We start from the raw sequence: 15,679 nt of genomic DNA on the forward strand, positions 1-15,679 counted from the left end.
CCTCTTTGTACATCTCCATCTGCCAAAGAGGGTAAATAACACCTGCCTCCTTTCTGGTAGTTTATGAGGCTCTGAGGGCATGTCTCTACCACAGGTGCAGGCACACCCAAGCTGTCTCCATATGAGGAACACTAATTCTATTCCTCATTTTTGTAGGGATTCAAATTAGCATGCCCAGTATTCAATTTACCAAAGTGCTGAGTGCTCAGAACTGGAAATGAAGTTAAAGGGAACTCTGTTTGGAACAATAAAGTGGATATATGTTAACTGTATAACAGTAAGTATGCTGAAAATTAAGGCCAAAGGCATCTCCAGTGGCACCCAAAATGAACGAGCATTTTTGTAATGAAACTCAGTGCCTCAGGTCCTCCCTTATTAAACAAACGCAGCTTTATACCTTTTGGGATGTTGTAAAGACACCATTCATTCATTCATTCATTCATACTGTCAGGCACTTGATAGCTAGAATGCTAAGTATAGTTTTAAAACACAAAAAGTTCTATGTGCAAAGCACAGCTTAAATGATCTCCAGTAAATAACGCATAGGTTGGAGCATGAGGACAGAGAACATTGAGTAGTGTCTTTCATTCTATACACTTGTTGAGGAATAGACCCATGGAACAACACTGTATAATAGTATCATACAAATCACAGCTTAAATAAGGTTATGTAGACAAATTGCTTTATTTCCTACTGTTTTGGTGTCTGATTTTGTAAACATATAATTTCTTCACTACAGCTTTTTTCATAAAATTTCTTTTACCTCAGGATCTGTAGGTGGAAAACAGAAATCTTATTCTAAGTCTTACATAAATCAAGAGCAATGTTTCTGAAATCAATGGAATTAAAGTAACGTAAATGAAAAGTCAAACCTTTTGGTTCCTGAAAAGTGCAAGCAACATTTAAGCATTTGGATTCAGTGCGCAAAAGCTAGGCAGCAAAATAAGGTTTCACCTATAGACTGCTAACTTTTTTCAAGTAATTCTTAAAGTCTAGTGAAACTTTACAGAATATCAATATTGAACATTCTTCTCTGTAAGTAATTAAGAATAGCAGGAATTTTCTAAGTCCCTGCTATGAAACTTTCACTTTTACCACTACCCTTCCCCCACATAATCACATAGTTTTAAATCTGGTGGCGATTCACACCTTTTATTCTTTCCCCCAGAAATCAGATAACACAAGGTATTTGTTGAGTATTCTGAAAAGATTAAGTGACATCATAAGGGTTCTGCAGAAGAAAGTAATCAGTATAACAGACGGGATAATAAGCTGATTAGAATAAAGATACTGCTGTGATATAGCCCATTTGGGATTTAACGTATGAAAAGATAAAAAGATGAAAGAAGAGGAAGAACAAAGAGCAAGGGATAACAGTTCCTTGCAAGAGAAAGAAGGAAAAAAAAGAAAAATATATGACCTTATAATATCTAATTCTCCTAGCAAGTATATACTAAATGGTAGTTGTGTCGGTGACTCGTATCTGGTCATGTTAGAACACGGTTTGAATAAAATAAGGAACTGCATTTTATGTCTGTTTTAACAGGTGCCAAGCCAAGTGATTTACAAAAATGCTTCACTCCTCATACCTGCAATGGCATTTTGCAAGATTCTTGCCACATGCCGCACAGTGATGGTTGGTTGGTTCTTTGCCCCCCTCCGACGGGTGGCAGAATTTCATGCTGTCTTTTGTCAGCACCTTCAAGAGCATCTCAGTGTTGAACTCAGTTTTTCTTTCCACCTTGTAGATTAATAGTTCAGTCATCATGGCACTGAGGCATTGTTCTGCACAGGGGAGTTCCATGAGATGAATGGTTAAGGAAGAGAAGCAAAGGCATTCATTAAAGAGAAAAAAACAAACCAGCAACAAAAAACATGACTAAGGTGATGTCATACAAGTCATACCACATATGCATGTTAACTAAGCACTGTACACTAACACCAGTCATTCTTGTTCCATCTGCAGCTGGAGACATTTGTGAATATTTCTACACAATTTGTCAGAGTAGGACCTCTCAGGACCCCTTTGGACACAGTTCAACTTTGCAAGGTAAATATTGTTCTCAAATCTTTAAGCTACAGGAAAACTTCTGACAGTGAAACGCTGAAAGCAAGGCTTGGGTCTTACTGAGACTGTCAAAAAATGTGTTGCACAGGACTCCGTGAACAAACACATTTTCCCCTCTGCCCCCAGCAGGAGGTGGATTTGACATTGCTCTAGTACTTCGGACATTCCTAAAGCTAGAGACTGGTACAAGATAAGATGGTTGCAGTCCCAGTGGTGGACACAGCCACCCACCCGTGGTGTTGAGAAGAGACTACTTGAAGAACAGATGAGACAGCAACTGGTTCCCACTCACCCAACTTGTATCCCAGCACAAAGACAAGTAGCATTCAAATTAAAGTGTGCCAGTTTTTAAAGATATGCCACAGAGTGAACAGAGGATAACCATGGACAGATGGGCTTTGCGTGTGATCTCTGCTTCATGGAGAATAATACACCTTTCCTGACATGTCAATCAAGAGTGTGCCACACAGTGATACTGGCATCCGTAGATGCTTCCTATTTCCATGTAGGCAGCAGAAAAATTATGTCTCCTGCAGCATAGTCTCTGCTGTGTTCATCGTACCCTTGTTATCAGTGCTTCTTCTCCCCTACTGCATCACTACAGACTACGCGTTCTGCCTTTGCTGCCTGCTAACCAGCTACCTCTGAAGAAGCTGCAGCTGACTGTCCTGGGATTTAAATGCCGGCATATCTTGGTATCAACTGCACCACGGTCGTGAATTTCCATGACCAACTGTGTTTTCATGTCCCATTCAAAGCACATCCTGACCCCTTCAAACGACTTTAGGGGGGACCTCAAAAAACAGGACTCTGCCTTGCTTCCAAAGTGAGACTCAACAATTCAGTACAAGACAGCGAAGTTGTGCAGTGAGATCCCAGTTGGCTTGGTTTCTGGAGAGCAAGATGAGGAGTGCCAGTGCTGTGCCTGCGCCTGGCAGGAGGCACCACCAGCCAGGACGTGAAGGGACAGAGTCACAAACGCCACGTTCTTGCAAGGGAAGTGTTGTTACACCCGCGAGCGCTCGCCGCACCATACCCTCTCATCACTGTAATTTGCACGCGGCTGCAGCAGGACGACCGGCTCCGCTCCGGTCTCCGCAGCATCTCCGGGCTCGCTCCCGGCCGAGACGGGAGCTCTCACCCCGGCTCTAAGGGCTGGTTTGCCGGCCCCCGTCTCTGCCGGGAGAGGGCGGGCGCCCCATCCCTCTTCGCTGCTGGGTTGGGGGACGAGGCAAGGGCAGCCCCCCGGGCAGAGGCAGGGACAGGGATGGGGCAGGCAGGAGCCGCCCCCGCGCGGGGCGGAGGGAGCGCTGGGCACTGGCTCCTCTCCCCACATATCCACCCGAGAGGTGGCCCCGACGCTGCCTGGAGCCGCAGCCTCTTCCCTTCGCTCCCGCCCTCCCTCTCTCCCTCCCCCGTCCCCACCTCTTCTCCAAAACCGCAGGAGCCGCTGCGGCCGCTCTTCACTCGCTCCGGTGCCAGCGGCGGAGCGGGGCGAGCGGACCTGAGCGCAGGCACGGCCCGCGGCGGGAGCAGCCCCGCATCTTCCCCGCCGCCCCCCTGCCATGGCCGGTGTCGCGGCCCAGCGCTGACGATGCTGCTGGGCGCCCCGCGGCCGGGCGGCTGGGATCGCAGCCGGGTGGGCGAGAGGCTGCAGGCGGCCCTCGCCGGCCTCCAGGAGCTCCAGGTGCTGCGGGAGAAGCAGCGGGAGCTGGTGCGGGCCGCCCTGGCCATGCCGCAGCGGCCGGCGGCGGGCGGAGAACAGCAGCCCTCGTCCGCCCACAGCAAGGAGCACCGGCTGGAGGCCACCCTCTCCGCCCTGAAGGAGCAGCTGGTAAGGGACGGGACGGGACGCCCCGCTGCCCCACTTCCCGGCTCCGTGAGCCCAGCCGCGGTGCCGAGCGCGGGCGGAGGGACGCGCCCCTGGGCTGCCAGACACCCGGGAGCTGCCGGCGCCGTGCCGGCACCGGGGGCGGGCAGGGCGCGGCAGCCGCGGCCCCTGCGCTGCTCCCGCCCCGCCGGCCGCGGCTCCCCCGCAGGCAGGGGCGAGCGGCCGGGCCGGGGAGGGTCGGGGCGAGCCCCGCCACAGCCGCTATGACGGGCGGAGCTCACCTGGGCGGCCCGGAGCGGGCAGTGCTGGTGGTGGGCGCTGTGCCAGCGGGAGCGCTGGCGAGAAGTTGTTAACCCGGCACCGCTCATTCATCGGAGCCGAGGAGTAGGCGATGATTAACTTCGGTAACACAGCGCTCAGCTCTCAATGGCAGCAGCCGTTTGCATAGGAGATCAAGAGACACGCGGGCTGAGATACACCTCCATAAGCGCTCGGGGGTTTGGGTGGGCGTGTGCGCGCACACCTCTGCGCCTTCACCTGTGTGCGCGCACCGATGCGTGCCCGCGCGGCTGTTCGCCCGTGGGAGTCGATCTGCCAGGAAACGCTTCCTGGGACGGGAGTACTTTGTTCTTTCCACGGATTGCGTGATCAAAAGGGAAAAATAACTGAATGCCAGACATTGTATTTGAAGTGCTACACCGGCCACTTCCACAGGGGTTTTTCTGAAACTAAAAAAAAAAAACAAAACAAAACAAAAAAAAAAATCTGAATTGTTGCTGAAACGAGTTTCATAGATGAGACAACAATCAAAGGGTAAAGGGCTTTAATCTCTAGTATAGGCAATTACACACTTCAGTAAACTCAGACTTAATTCAGAATCCTTTCCCTCGCTGTACTGGTGCAAGTCTTGGCCATCAATCAGGTGTGAAAACAGCACGGTTATTTGCTCTTCGTAGGTAGCTTTATCAGGCAGCATCTCAGGATAAAATGGGCTTTAACCTTCAGGGAAACCTAGCCACCACTGTGAGAAAATACAGGAGCAGGCACTTCTTGATTAAATTAAGAAAATACTTGACAAGTGGACAGCCAGCCACTTGATAATCTTAAGTAATGGCTCTACTTTTTTATTTTTTTAATTAAACAGAAGAATTGAAGGCATTTATTGCCTGTTTGGGGCCAGTAGGATAACAGAATCACACAATGAGCTCTGATCATAGTGACTGTACTCTTTTTCATGTTAGCTGTTGTGCTTTAATTGCTCATTTGTCTTAATATTTTTCAAATAAAATATTCAAATAGAAGATTAACTGGTCAGGACTTTGCTTGCACCTTACAAGGCTTTCCAAGGACATGGGAGAAACTAGCCATTAAAATGGAAGGAAAAAAAGGTCTTTAGTTGCTGCCATTTAGAAATGTAGGAGTTGAATGGGCTTAAGAATAACTCTACACACCTCCAGAGAGGGACAGATTTCGCCAGTAGGTGCCAGTGCAATTATGGTAAACGTGTCTCTTGGGATGCCTGGGAGGGAAGTGTTCATAAAGTTTGAGAGAGATGACTCAGAACTACATAAATCATCCAGGGGCAGGTTCTTCAGTAAAAATACAGTGTGTGAATACTTAAAAGTAGTGATATAAAGCTCTTCTGATTGACCCATGGCTGCTGAAGGCTTTTCAGACTGTGCTTTTCAGGCCCCCTGGTACCTTTATTGTTTTTTTTCCCCCTGCAAATTGCAGATGTAATATCTGAGTAGAGGTGCATACCTCAAAGCTGCTTAATGGCAAAGTAAACCCAGTTGGAAACAGGCTTTTCACAGTCCTGTTAGAAGTAGCTCACAGATCTAGGATCTCAGTGACCGCAGGCTGAAAACTTTCCCGTGACTCATGAGCAGTGTATTGCACTCAAAACCCATGAAAATTCTGTTCATGATCTCAGGAAATGAAGTTAAAGCTGAAAACAACAGAAAATGCAAAGCACAGCATTGCTAAATGAGTGTTACATCTTCATCAGTGTTGTTGGCCTGTGGATGGTAGAGAATGTGATTGCTGCTCTATAAGATTTGGGATTGAGAAACTCATTAACAGGGTAAATGTGACTTTGCCTTGCAATGCACCTTGATCCAAATCTCAAGGAGGACTGTAGCCCTGAGCTTCAACATGGTCACAGTTTAATTCATGAAAAGTTTGGTCCTCACAACATGAGAAAGCTGTGTCAGCTGAAGGTGGCTCAAGGCATGGAAACAAGGCAGATAAAATATCAAGCCAGGCTTCTCCTGTAATGGTAGGGTGAGTAACAGAAGAGCAGAGGCAGAACCCTTGAGGACTCAAGTCTGACTAGTGGGAATAATAGAGCAGAGCCATCAGACGCCGTAGGCTCCATGTGTGGATGCCATTCCAGAATCTCAGTCCCATCCCCAACAACATTTACCAGAGACAGTGATCAGCTGGCCTTCCTAGCACTCTGCTATAGGCGGTCTGTTGCCTCTAACACATGCCCTTTTTTGCCTAACCGTGGCTCTTTTTGGTGGCCAGGGTCTTTTCTGGCAACAGCAAATTACTACAGCGCAGGCGGGGTCAACTCTGTAGCAGAAGAGGAGCAGAGTTAAGTGATTGCCACCCACTATCAGAGATCCTGAAGGTGCTAAACCTCTCTTAGCCGAACGGTATCATGGTGACATACAGGAAAAAGAAGAGATGCAAATTCAGGCTAATGTAAAGAAAGAAATCTATGATCGCTGTCAGTGTAGGTGGATATCAAAGGCTGCAACATCCAGTATTTTTTCAGCTCTTTCCTCAGAGGATGTATTTATAAACCTTACTTGATTTGATTTGAATCTGATGATTTTGTTTTGCAAGCTTTCAGGTGGTTTATGATGTTATAAAAATGTGACAAGGGACACATTATACTGAAGAGAAAAAGCAAACGCTTGGTACCCTGCATTTTAAACAGTTTCTTTTCCCTTTAGATAATTTTAAATAGAAGAAAACATCTTTTAAACCAGGGATTTTATGTATTTATAAATAAACAAACTTAAAATTTTGTCAGCTGAGAGAAAGAGGTCCTTCCAGAAGGAATTCACCTTGGTCTATTACAAGTGCCTGGGATAGATGAGAGTAATTTTCCTCTGAAACTGGCTGCTTTGCACCACCAGTGACAAAAAGACCCAGGGGTGACTAACTTCTAGATGGGCAAAACTAGAAAAGAATGCTATGTTTTGTGCATTCCAGAATGAAGTCACATTAATAGAATTATGGGATGCTAATCTACAACCAAGAATCAACACCCCCCCCCCCCCCCCCCCCACCTTTGACTGAAGAGATTATTAGTTGAGAAGAATAGTCAAGTATGACCAGTGAGTTTTGGTGCTTTGATTTGGCATGCCAGTTTGTGTTGGTGTAAACGAACCTGCTTTTCAGAGTGTGTTCTTCCTTCTAAGAAGTGGCTGGTAGGATGACATCCCAGATTTGGCTCCCCAAAACTGTAGTCCATTGATAGTACAAGGTGATTGGGAAAGTTTCATCCAGAAGTCTTCACAGCTGCATTGCTCAAAGCAAACAGATGGTTTTACCTACAAGGTTTTGTCACATGTAAAATTCGTGTCGTGAATTGAGAGCGTGTTTAGGGTTTACTGATTTGAGTGCTGCCTAGCATGGGTATTGGAGCAATAACAGCTTGAAACAAACACACCGGAAAAGTCATTCTTATCCAAATGGTTTGAGGAATGCCTCTCTTCTTAGAGTGCAGAAGTAGTTAACTGAAAGATCAAAGCTATGGCAGCGGCTGGAAATGTGAAAACCCGATGGTGTGAGGCACCATAAAAGGGTTAAAAACGATGATGTAAATCATGTGTGTTGGTTAAAATGCTGTGAAAGCACAGACAGAACCTGGAGGTATAATAAATAATGTTTGAATACCTGAGAGCCTTGTGGCCTCTCTGTCATTAATCAGAAACCACAGACTGAGGGATTGGCTGGCAAAACATTAATCATTAAGCAATTAATTCCAGCCATGAAAACAAAACATTGTGATTTCCTGAGTAGGTGGGATTGAAGAAGGCACAGCATGGTTTTGCTTTTTTACCACAAAATAAAGAAGTACTGAGATCTTACATTCATCATTCAGATGGAATAGAAAATCTCCTTTATTATCCAGTTCTTCCCTTCTTTTTTGTTTATGTGAAACAGGAAGAGGGAAAATCACTATGGATTTTCCTAGGAAGTAATGAGTCTCTTGAGTTTAAACTTTTCTAGATGTGTGACTAACAAGAAGGGGCTTTATTTCTTGTGTCTTACATGTTCCTCCAGTTCCCTGTAAAAGCATGATAAAAATATCTTTTTTTTTTTTTTTTTTTTCTCAGCAGCATCACCAGCCCCAAGAGTTTTCTTGTGAAACACAGGACATCTGTATTTTTTTGTCTTACAATTTCTAATAATTTCCTGATTACCTTGGGATCTTAGCTTTCTTTTCTTTTAGTATTTATAGCTATGGAGAAACCTATGCAAATGTTAAAAGCTGAATAATTAGTACAAAAGAAAAGCAGGGGCAAAAATGTGATCTTGATTTTCTGCATGTCATTTAATTTTTAAGATAACTTTAATTGGTTCAAGGGACCTAGATTTTTTTTTTATATATATTTGAGTTTGGAAATGCTGCTAGAACTGCCACTTGTGTTTTTAAATATGAAATGTACACATAAAGAAGACTCTTAATGTTTTTCTTACCATTACTGCATGGAAACCCATCCCCTTGAGGGCTTTGAGCCCAACTTTACAACCAACTTCAAGAGACCACCTTTCTGTAAAGTACTGTAGGATGGATGGTGAGGTGTGATGTAATTAGAAGCTGTCTAAATAGTGACTGGGCTTTAGATAATTTGCCAAGTGCCATGTGAGAAGTTTGTGACAGAAACCAACTGTGGTTCTTTGGCTGGTACCTAATGCCTGGCCATCTGCCTCGCCAAGCTGACGGCATAAATACTGGGGGAGCAACTGCAGGAGCTGTTACCTCAGATCAGCCTGGTCAGTGATTGCAGCAGGGAACAGATCTAGTTGCTGGCTTCTGAAGGATTATTCACAATCTTGAGACACCATTTATTTTAAATACAGTAGTTTTCCCACTGTCTTCAAATGCCACCTTCTCCTTGCAGAAAATGCATGGAAATAACTGGCCACAAGACAACCAAGAAAAACTTGCAGTAAAATAGATGTCACAATTCTTGCAGTTTATCCTTTCAACTATAAAGATGTCATCAAAGCCAAGGTTTTACTGGAGTGGTTATGCTGCTTGTACTTGGTACAGCAATGAGGTACCTCAACCACAGCGGTTTCCTTTCATCCGCCAGATCTTAAGAGTTCATGCAGACTACCCGTAATGTTTATCTCCTCCTCTGCTCAGAGGCAGTGTATGGCAAAGTGCAGTGCAATCAGAATATGTTAATTAGTTAAAAGACTTCTGTCCTATGCCATGGGTGTAACAAAAAAGCCAAAAGTTAAAATAAATATCTTCAGAGTGAGTTTTGAGAACATGTTGAGCTGGGCAGAAGACAATATATACTGAGAAATGAAATGTTTTGTCCTTGTCCGTTAGGTCAGTGTTGTTACAGAGAGCCAACTGCAACAGTCCCTAGCTAAAGAAAACGCTTGATGAGAATAGAATCTTGCTGGCACAGGTGGCCTGAATTGATGCATTGCTGCCGAGATTCTAACAGTGATTATTCTTCATTTCCTCCTTCTTCCCTTCATTTAGTCTCATTTGAGGAGACAGGATGTCGGCCTGAAAAGCCACCTGGATCAGCTAGACCAGCGAATAAGTGAGCTGAAATTGGACGTCAGTAAGACCTCCAGTGAATTCTTGGATAGTGACAGCCGGCCCAGCTCAGGTAATGTGCACTTGGCTGTTTATTCCCGGGGACATGGTAGGAGAACTGAAGAGTGTCAACTGCTAAGCAAAACTCTCTGTATTGTTTGGTCAGAAACAGTGCACCATGGCTGAGGTGGATAATAGTTATCTGGCACAGAGTGGGCTCACAGAGCTGCTAGGAATTCTCATGCAAAGTTGATTTAGTTGGAAAGAGTTCACTCCCTCAAGCAGTATTCTTTCTGGATTTTTAATTTTTTTTTTTTTTTTAATGAACCTTGTAGCCACACATGGAAGGAGAAAGAGACAGATTTACTTACTAATTACCTCGTGCAGTGTAGAAGGATCATTGGCAAAATGGCTAGAGTACTTAAAAGAAGTGAAGGAGACCAATATCAATATCAACGCTCTGCTTGAATCCAGGAAAGGTTCTGAACCTCACTGGGTCTTTGGAAATCACGACCGCAGTGCTCTAGTCAAATGAATTTATGTAGAGGCAAAACAGCACTATTAAAAGACACTGAGAAAAACTACCCCAACAGAGTAAAGCTCTCATGGACAGAAAGATACTGGGTATCGGGTTTCTGGTCTGATTCACAGAGAGAGCTGTACTGCAGACTTCTATAGCTAGGATGTCTGTTAAAACCGGTTTCTGTTATCTAGTGAGAGACAGTGAAAGTGGTTCTTTTAAAAAGAATTTTTGCCTCAAGTCTTCAGTGAGAAAGGAAATATTTCTTTAATTTTTTTTTTTTTACAGCATATGGATTTGCAGCCTGGTACTTAGAGTGCATATAAAAAGTGCAAGTTGCTGTTATGTGTTTAAGTTCAGGAGTTGTGCACTTAGGCACATGCACATAGTTCAAAAGAAGATACTCATTCTCTGTTATAGAGAAGAGTAATAAAATGTCCTAGCTTGAATTTATACAAAGCCTTTTTTAATGCTTCCACAATTAATTGGAAATGATCTCGAGACCTGGAGAGAGAAGACTGTCTCCATTCTCTGCCCTTAGACATTCCAGCTATCATAGACTTGGAAGGTCTGATCACAGGCTAGTTTACTGTACTTTCCCATCCAGTCTGTGCTTGTATGCACCTAGCACAAGTTGCAGCAGTGTCAGAGGTCCCTGTCTTACACTAGTTGCATCATAGTCCCCAAATACATTCTCCAGTGAAGACCTGGGTATGATGGTGCTGCGCTTCATCCCATCCCACCCTCAGAACTAAGCAGGCATGTGCGTGCCAAGCTGGCTCAGGGCCTAAGTAAATATGCAGAAGCCCAATAAATGCTGGTTGAATTAGAGTTTACCTCTGCTAATGTTACCTAAATAAATGACCATAAATTTAGGCTTGTGGTACATAGCAAATGAAGATGTGTTTTATTTTCTGCACTTTTCTTCTACTGAGCATGTTTAGGTGCTATAAATATGAAATGTACTGTTTATTTTAACTCTGCAGGATTCTATGACCTGAGTGACGGTGGGTCTTGCTCACTCTCCAATTCTTGCACCTCTGTGTACAGTGAGTCCATCTCCTCCTCCCACACCAGTCTCTTGCCCAGCTCTCAATACCCTAAAGCGAGGCTCAGTGTGTTTGATTACCGGCCCAAGTCTGCAGATGAAACTACTGTGCACACCACCAGCTTCCAACAGCAGGGAACCTATGTCAGCGATGGATGTCGGATTGCAGCTAGCAGAGATGTTTCTGGGACTCCTGCCAGATCCAGACCAAGGCCAGTTTCCACAGGTAATTGATGGCAAAACTGGATATTTCATTCAAGAGAAGGGCAGATTTCTGGTTATTACTTTTAGGACCTTGTTTAGCCATGTTTAATTAATATTTAGTACTCATTTTCAATACAGAAAGTGAGAATGGATCAAAACCACACAGCCAAACTGTTTACTGTCCAACTTTCCCTCGATACTGAGCAGGGGTGTGGTAGAGAGACTGCCGGCCTCCTTCAGCCCTTCTTCCTTGCTACAGCGTCTTATTTCCTTCACAGCGAGAAACAAAAGTAGTGGGGTAGTAGTGGGTATAGTCTTGAAGAAACAATTCTTACAAAGTTGGCCACATTGCAGGAAGTGAAGCAAGATTTTACTTCAGAAAATTATCATTTGGAGAGGGGAAGAAAGTCTCTTTTTCTCTCCGTAGAAGAAACTGCAAGTACAGACCAATTGCCTTTTCTTTCAGTGGCAAGCAGAAAGCTTGCTGAGATACTGCAAGCACAGCATGCTTTTGACTCCTTCCTGGTTTGTCTGCACAAGAGCACACCATTACACACTGCCAACGATTTCCTAAAGAATTTTCATTATGAAATTGTTAGAGAAATCATCATCCTAACCTTTGCTGTGGCAGGCCTGTGCATAGGTAGGATGCTGCAGACTACCCCAAAATTTTGGAGTCTTTTAAAAGCTTCCTGTCACAGGACACAGATAATCATCACGTGACTATTCATATAGTTTGTGAATGGTGTGGTTGAATGTGATGGTTGGGTTTTCACAATAGCATGAAGCAGCCAGGAAATTGGTTAGTGGAGGATTTATTGGCACTGAAGTCTGCACTGTAGTGTAGAGAAATCCTAGCTAACTGGTTCTAGTGTTCCCAGAGGTAACACAGCACCACAGTGCTCTCTTGAATGACATGTCTGGATGGAACAACCTTTCTTCATGCAAGAACACAGCCTCTCCTCTCTGTGCATAGGAGATGCTTCTGGGAGGAGGATGCTGCAGTCAAGAGTAAATTATAGCAACCTTGACAGTACTCCAGAATTGAAGAGATCTGAATTGGTGTCTATGAATGTCATCTTCAGGGACTAGACTTCCCACTTGCCTGAGTAGTTAGCCTCAGATTGTTTTCCCCTGCGAAAATAAAGATTCTTCATTTCATTTTTCTGTGGCTTCTCTGCTAAGAAATAAAAATAATCCCTTTTTTTTTGTCTAGTTGGGGTCCTGCTGGTCTGTGACATTTTAGAACATTTTTATATATGCGCAGATTTACTTTCATCCAAGTAGCAAAGTTTAAATTTCCTGTAAAGGTAAGTTTTATTATTGTCATTAAAAGGCATTCTAAACTCTGTTATGCTTAGGTGATAAAAGCTTTAAAGCAATTCAGTGACCTTGCAAAGCTGAAATTACGTTCTTGATCTTTTTTAGTAGAAGCTATCACATCTCTCTGAAATAGCACTTCTAGCATGAACCAGGTTGAATGTAATTGTTTGTGATTTAATTAGGTTGTTTATTTTCATCCACCGTATAGGTGACTTGGAAAGACTCATTCCAGCAGACGCTAGATTTCAAAAAGAAATGGATCCCAAGTCCATGTTGCCTCTGTGCCATAGTGGAGACATGCACTTGCTCAGCATGGACCCCAAATTCCAGAACGACTTGGTCTCTAAGAATGGCATTGATGTGTATCCTTACCCAAGCCCCCTCCATGCAGTGGCTTTACAAAGTCCCCTTTTCTCCCTGGTGGGAACATCCCCAGAATCAGACTTCCAAGCCCCTCCCAGCAAACCTTTGCCTAGTATGACAGGTCCCAGCTTGATCAAGACTAGGCCAACCACTGAGGCCAAGCCAGGGGGTTACATCAATAAATTGCTGCAGCTGACGAGGTGCAAAGGGAGCAGTCGGGCTGAGGCCAGTGAGTGGGTTTCACCAAAGAGCCAGCCAGCCACAATGCACCAGAGACTCATTATAACCCCCAGCACCGGTGGAGTGAAAATTAACAGCAGCAGTAGCCAGCTGGAAAAACAGACGAGTTCTCTGGAAAGTAACAAAGCTGAAGGGAAGCTGTCAAGAGAGGTGCCAGAGGGGGAATGTGCCAAGCAGCAGGAGACCATGAGCTGTATGAATGAAGAGCAGTCATCCACTCGGCCTGACACAGAGCCATCAGCTGTGAATAGTTGTTATCCTGCCAAGTCAGCAGCAAGGGCCTCTTCTCTGGCAGAAGCAACAGAGAGCAGCATGGAGCGCTGTTTGTCCTACTCACAGCTGTGTCAGGAGGACTCCAGCCCAGACACCTGGAATGCTAAAGCTGTCCCACCCAAAAAACTGCCCATCAAAAGGTGTGGTAATGCCAAGTTGGCTTACGCTGGGGGTCATGAACGAGTGGCACGAGCTGAGTTTGTTCATGCTCAGTTTGTCCCGGCAGAATCCCACCAAGTCCGGGTAAAGTTTGCCAGCTCCAAAACGAAGGCAGTGAAGATAAAGAGGAGGAACAGCGAAAAAGTACTTCGGCCAGGGAAGCAGGCCTTCTGCATGGAGAAGGTGAAAGGGTCTCAGGGGGCCACCAAGCTGCCTGCTGAGTGGAATCAGCTCCAAAGACCACAAGGAATGAAGAGCCTTGTGCGGAGACCTTCATATTCTGGTGACATGGCTGGCAGGTCATGCTCGGAGTCGAGTCTGTTCCCGGTGCAGGTCAGGCTCCCCACTGTGCCATCCCGGCCAGAGCTCTACGGAGCCTCTGCCAATGCACTGTATTCCCTCGAGGCAGCTTGCGTAGACACAGCCAACAGGAAGAAGCAGCGCAAGTGGCAGTCCACAGTGGAGATCTCTGCCAAGGCACACCCGGCCAGCCTGTCTCACAGCTTTGGCCTGGGAGCACCAAGGCAGCCGGCAAGGAGAGCCGGCGTCCTGCGCACTGTCAGCATGAGGGCTCGCTCCAAGGGTCAGCACCACGGAGATTATGCCAAAAGCGAGTCAGACCACTCTGAGTACTCTGCAGAGTGCGCCTCCCTCTTTCACTCCACCATCGCAGAGACCAGCGAAGGGGAGGCCAGCGACTTCACAACCAACCGATTTGGGGACAGTGAGTCCAGTGAAAGCGATTCGGATGGCAGCAGTAACAGTAGTAGCCTTGCCCTTGACTATGATGAGGAGGATGAAAGTGAGCTGATTTGGCCTGAAGGTTCAGTCAGACAATCGGTGACTGTCCAGTCCTCTTCCAAGCCTCTTCCTCCAGTGCCCAAAATCTGTCGCATCAAAGCTTCAAAGGCACTAAAGAAGAAGATAAGGAGGTTCCAACCTGCCTCTCTGAAGGTCATGACCATGGTTTAAGGGAGAGCAAGCATCTATTTCTTACAGTGAGACATCCTGTTGTCTCTCATCTGCAAAACTAGTGGACTCATGCAGAGAAAAGGACTTTCTTAAAGGAGCTGTGAATAATCCCTGAGTCTACACAAGGGATCTTGTTCGTTAATGCCTGGACATAAATGTCACTGTATCTAATTCCCTCTTTTGCCATTTATTCTGTAAATATGAATCTCTGTGTATATTATGTGATGACTTTTTTAATTATCCAGAAGGGTCACCATGGTGAAAATGAAAACAACCTCTGCCATAAGATTTTACAGGCAGGCCCTTGGTGGTTTTTTTAACCATATGCACCCACAGAATCAGTCCAGATGCAAAGATTTGCTACGGAGAAAGTGTGCTTCCCTCTTGTGAGGAATTCTTTACAGTCTGAAACCTGTATTAACCATCTAGCTGTTACTGTGGTCATATGGAAAAGCTCTGTTCTGCATAGTTTTACTTTCTTTCAGATCAACCATCCCATACCTTCTCCCAAACATCAGGAGGTTGAGTCTGTTCTCCATAAAAACATAGTATGTTTAATCAAGAAGGCAAGTGTATTTGTGAATGAGAACAAGACTTCAGTTTGCTTCCTTTTTTCAAAACAGTATAGGGTTGTTTTTTCAATCCCCCTCTTTATGATGTTCCATGTGATTGTTCATTTGTTCAATGGATGAAAGAACAGGAGGGCGACGTGCCACAGTGTGTGATTAACTGGGACTGAGATTATAGCTTTGCCCCTGAAATTGCAAACTCAATAAATACTATTTAATGTACTTCTGAAAATTATGCTTGTCTGATTTTGATGTCTAAAGAAAATTATTTTGGTCTCTAATGGTGAAACAGACTTGTGTTTTTAT

At 45.0% G+C, this 15,679-nt stretch overlaps 1 protein-coding gene across 1 annotated transcript; it reads left to right on the top strand.

The window, feature by feature from the left end:
• Positions 1-2,977: 2,977 nt before the first annotated feature.
• On the top strand, positions 2,978-15,605 carry DACT2 (dishevelled binding antagonist of beta catenin 2). Its single transcript, XM_048298160.1, has 4 exons — positions 2,978-3,902; positions 9,643-9,775; positions 11,209-11,496; positions 13,006-15,605. The coding sequence occupies exons 1-4, from the start codon at positions 3,336-3,338 to the stop codon at positions 14,802-14,804; spliced, it is 2,787 nt and encodes a 928-aa protein (XP_048154117.1). The 5' UTR covers positions 2,978-3,335; the 3' UTR covers positions 14,805-15,605.
• The last annotated feature ends 74 nt before the right edge of the window (positions 15,606-15,679 follow it).

This window comes from Corvus hawaiiensis, chromosome 3, assembly GCF_020740725.1.
Source record: "Corvus hawaiiensis isolate bCorHaw1 chromosome 3, bCorHaw1.pri.cur, whole genome shotgun sequence".
NCBI classification, from domain to species: Eukaryota; Metazoa; Chordata; class Aves; order Passeriformes; family Corvidae; genus Corvus; species Corvus hawaiiensis.

Excerpts from the sequence above, each read along its gene's own strand:
- DACT2 (XM_048298160.1), top strand. The coding sequence starts at position 3,336 with ATGGGGCAGGCAGGAGCCGCCCCCGCGCGGGGCGGAGGGAGCGCTGGG. Across the intron at positions 3,903-9,642 it reads CCGCCCTGAAGGAGCAGCTG|TCTCATTTGAGGAGACAGGA; the intron begins GTAAGGGACGGG and ends CCCTTCATTTAG. Across the intron at positions 11,497-13,005 it reads ACCAAGGCCAGTTTCCACAG|GTGACTTGGAAAGACTCATT; the intron begins GTAATTGATGGC and ends TCCACCGTATAG.